This window comes from Diabrotica undecimpunctata, unplaced genomic scaffold, assembly GCF_040954645.1.
Source record: "Diabrotica undecimpunctata isolate CICGRU unplaced genomic scaffold, icDiaUnde3 ctg00000612.1, whole genome shotgun sequence".
Lineage (NCBI taxonomy): Eukaryota > Metazoa > Arthropoda > Insecta > Coleoptera > Chrysomelidae > Diabrotica > Diabrotica undecimpunctata.
The window spans coordinates 108,909-113,392 of NW_027311956.1; the positions used below are offsets into that span (position 1 = coordinate 108,909).

The 4,484-nt window shown below is 32.7% G+C and overlaps 1 protein-coding gene across 1 annotated transcript; it reads left to right on the plus strand.

Moving 5' to 3' along the window:
• The first annotated feature begins 698 nt into the window (after window positions 1-698).
• Window positions 699-1,643, plus strand: LOC140431350 (uncharacterized). The gene has a single exon (XM_072519287.1). The coding sequence runs from the start codon at window positions 699-701 to the stop codon at window positions 1,641-1,643; it is 945 nt and encodes a 314-aa protein (XP_072375388.1).
• Window positions 1,644-4,484: the final 2,841 nt, after the last annotated feature.

Here is a 4,484-nt window from a genome sequence, read left to right on the forward strand (position 1 = left end):
TTTCTCTGAAATATACGAAATGTTACTTATACCTATAAATTACCAAAGGGGTCTTATGAATTAGATGATATTACAAAACTTATAAAAGAAAACATGAAAAAGAGAGATAGTGATGCGACTATAGAAATTACTCCACAGTTATCATCCTCCAAAGTTATAATTAATAGTAATAGAGAAATTTCATTTCTTCCCGCGAATTCTATTGGGAAATTATTTGGATTTAAATCAGGGCTACTAGCAGCAAACCAGATACATATCTCAGACAATCCAGTGGAGATTTGGGGTGCAAACGCATTATGTATTGACTGTAACATAGCATCAGAATCCTATTTAAACAGAAATCCAGTTCACATTATCCATCAGTTCTTCCCAACCGTACCAACTGGGTATAAAATAGTTGAGGTACCCCAAAATATTTTGTATTATCCAGTGAGTATTAAAACAATCTCTAACCTTACAGTAAAAATTATCAACCAAGCAGGTAAACTTGTTGACTTTGGAGGGGAGGAGGTTACTGTAAATCTACATCTTAGAAAACGTATATAATGGTTTTAGTTTTTTCTCGCGAACCAAAAACATATATAAAGAGATTACCTTCTAAAAAAATAACTCCATCTCTACCAAAATCATATAAAAGGAGATTACCTTTTAAACAAATAACGCTTTCTTCAATCGTTAGGATTTAAAGTCTTGGTATAATGGAAATTCTTCACGTTACTGGTCAAGCTTTTAATGATAACACTATTGAAGATTATCAGTTCCACACTTATCAACCATACATTCCTGGAAAATTGGGATACAATGATGAAATCCGTATTTCAGTACAAGATTTGGATAGTTTGACGTTTCCAGCAAATAGTTTCCTCTATATTGAGGGCAAATTAGCCACACATGACAATAAAATACCAACCAAAATAAAATTTATTAATAATAGTATAGCTTACTTGTTTCGTGAACTACGTTTTGAATTAAATGGGGTAATAATTGACTCAGTACGTGATGTAGGATTAGTATCAAGTATTAAAAACTATCTTAGCCTTAACGAAAATCAAAGCTTGCTATTGGAAAATGCTGGTTGGTTTCCAAAAATGAGTAGAATGGAAAATAATAGTGAAGTCCCTAAAAACAATGTTTTGGTGGATTCAAATGGAAACTTTAATGTGTGTATACCTTTAAGATTATTATCCGGATTCTTTGAAGATTTTAGAAAAATTATTATGAACATGAAACAAGAATTGATACTTATTCGATCAAATGATGATATTGATGCAGTAGTAAGCGAAGATGAGACTGAGCGTCCAAAAATTGACATTACTAAATTATATTGGGAGGTACCACATGTAACTCCTAGTATTCGAGAACAGTTGCGACTAAACAAAATTTCACATACAAACCAAGAACTACCTATTAAATTTCGAAGTTGGCAAATGATTGAATATCCAGCCCTAAATAACTCTACACGTCACACATGGTCAGTGCGGACTAGTACCAAAATAGAAACTCCACGACACATTGTTGTTGCTTTTCAAAATAACAGAAAATCAAAATTAACAAAAGATATGAGTAAATTTGATCATTGCACTTTAAAGAATATTAAAGTGTTTTTAAATTCTGAGAGGTATCCCTATAAGATCTTCAACTAGATTTTAAGACTAATAGGTTTGCCAAACTATATGAAATGTTTGCCAATTTCCAGGAGAGTTATTATCACATGACCTTAAACCAACCCATATTTAATCCAATTGACTTTAAAACAATTGCTCCACTTATACACATTGACTGCTCTCGTCAAAAAGAAGTAATTCAAACCGGATCTGTTGTGCTTCGTATAGAATTTGAGACAGATGAACCAACAACCTCTGATATCTCAGCCTATTGTCTAATACTTCACGAGAAAGAATTCACATATAACCCTCTAACAAAAATTGTGAAACAATTGTAAAATATTTATATTATACAAAACAGGTGAATGCAAATTAGGGAGCACCTGTATGCAAATTAATGAGCACCTGAAAATTAGGGAGTTTATTTTAAATAGGGAGCAGCTGTATGCAAAGAGCAGGTACAGGTGTTGTAAAATTGTATCTAATGAGAGACTTCCCGTATGAGGACTGTATAAGGGTCAGGTGCTAAGTATGGCATTATATGCGAAACTCTCTCATGCGCATGACTGAAAATTCTTTTAAAAATACAAATTATGCACTACACAAACTCAGTCTGTAATCATGTGCTTAATAGTAGATGTCCAAGGTTTTATTACCGAAAAAAATAAGTTTATCGTGAAAGAGTTTGCAAGTTATGATGGTCAAAAAATTAGTCATTTTTTTTTAAACCACCATATCCGATACGATTATTGGGTTCTGAATATTATAATCAAGCTGTTTGGTTGATGAATAACCATCATGGATTGAACTGGAATCACGGATTTACACCAGTACACCAGTTCCATAATATTATCCAACATTTGACAAAAGGCGTTAATGCGGTTTATGTTAAGGGGCGAGAAAAGTCACAGTACATCAAAAAGTATAGTATATCCCCAGTTTTGGAGTTTGATGAACAACCAGCTCTGCAGAAAATGGAGCCAAGATGTCCATATCATTCAAACAGTGGGAGTGTTTGTGCTTTAAGTAATGTATTTCAACTTTATGATACTTTTATAATGAAATAAATTTTTTTTACATTTTGTTTTATTAATAAAAAACCTTATTAAAAAAATAGTACTTTATTCAATAACTATTACATGTTACAATTTATATTTTGAAGTGCAAGTTTACACAAATGACAACTGGATTGAGCTGGGGCGAATCCTTCTAACTCTGTTCTCCACTCAGGACGATTGAAATGAACAAAACATGGGAGACGAGTTTGAACTTCAAAATCCTGGCAAAATTTTCTGGGTAGTATAGACCATGAACGGAGAAGTTCAATTGGGTCTACAAATTTTCTTACGTAGGCTAGGCTAAAATATTCCAATTCTGTGGTCGTGAACTTGTACAACGGTTTTTTTGGATGCTCTGCCATTATGCGAGACCGGAGGCAACAATCCATCTTTAGTAAATCGGTTAATATTCTTAAAGACCAAGTCTATCCACTTTTGCTCTTCGTATCTGGAGAGAAAAAATAGTCTTACGTCTGCTTCTGGTTTTGTTGTGTAAACTTTACCACTACGCAAGCGCATCACTCAAACACAGCTTTGAAAACTGTTTAAACATAAGTTGTTTATCTTCGTATTCACTTTTTAACTGGTTAATACGATTATTTATATGATTGATATATCTCTGACTTTTGTAAAATAGAATATCACGTTTTATCCTTTTAATGCGTATACTAAACTGATTAAGCCGTTCACGAAACCTTCTTGAGTCCATACTGTTTAAATTAACGATGGTCCTTCCTTATATCCTTCCTACCCCCATTGACACCGGTTGCAGGTGTGTTGCTCATTACCCCCACTCATAATAATATATTAACACTAGAGTGTACCAAGCAAGGTGTGTAAGACTTTATCAGCTAGCGGGGACTCATTCCTGTTGAAACTTGTTAAGCTAAATCATAAACCAGTTCGTTAGAGTCCCTCACAAAATCTAATTTGTATACTTTTAATTATGTGTTCAAGTATAATAAACGAAGGGAACATACCATATAAATATTGTGATAATCTACTTAGCTATAGGAGTGACGAATGGGAAACATTTTCGAGACTTCCTTTTTATATTGTACGACAAAAGCTTTGTCTCGTTTGTCGTAAAATGTCTGGAACTAGACTTATTCGAAGAAACTTAATATTTAAAGGATGGAAATTGGTATTTGAATTTTGTGCATTTTGTAGTGAGACTAGACCTATGGGACTATCTCATCGTTCTGTAGGTTATCGTGATGGATTATTGGAATCCCCACCACATAAATGGGACTCCCCACGTCCAAAGTTAGATTTACTATAAATAGACGTTAAATTCTAAACAGCTATTATTATGATGGTATCATTAAACTTTATTGTTTTACAAGCAATTGTGGGAAATTTGCTCTTAATTCAAGAACCAATCAATGTTAGAGAAACTTTTGTGTGTTTTGATAGTAATGGTGTACTAAATGACACGTGGCCGTCGAAATGGACAAGAATGAAATCGTATCCGGACAACAATTTTCTACCAACTTTACAAGCTCAAATAGCTTTGAACAGTACCAAATATAAATTGCGTTTTAGACATTTTAGTGAAAAAATCACTGATTCCGGCTGGTTAGAACTTTATAATGAAAGTCCTAAGGATGAAAAAGGTTTATCTCCAATATTTTATTATATAGCTATATGTTCAACTTTGTCAATAGTTCCTCTGGTAATGGAATTAATTAAAGTTTTAAATAAAAAAATATGCTAATATACAAGTGTTTTATTAATACACAAAAATATACATATGCTTAATTCTTAAATATAATTACAGATAACAAACAATAATTTATAAGTAGGAGTCATAATAAAAAGG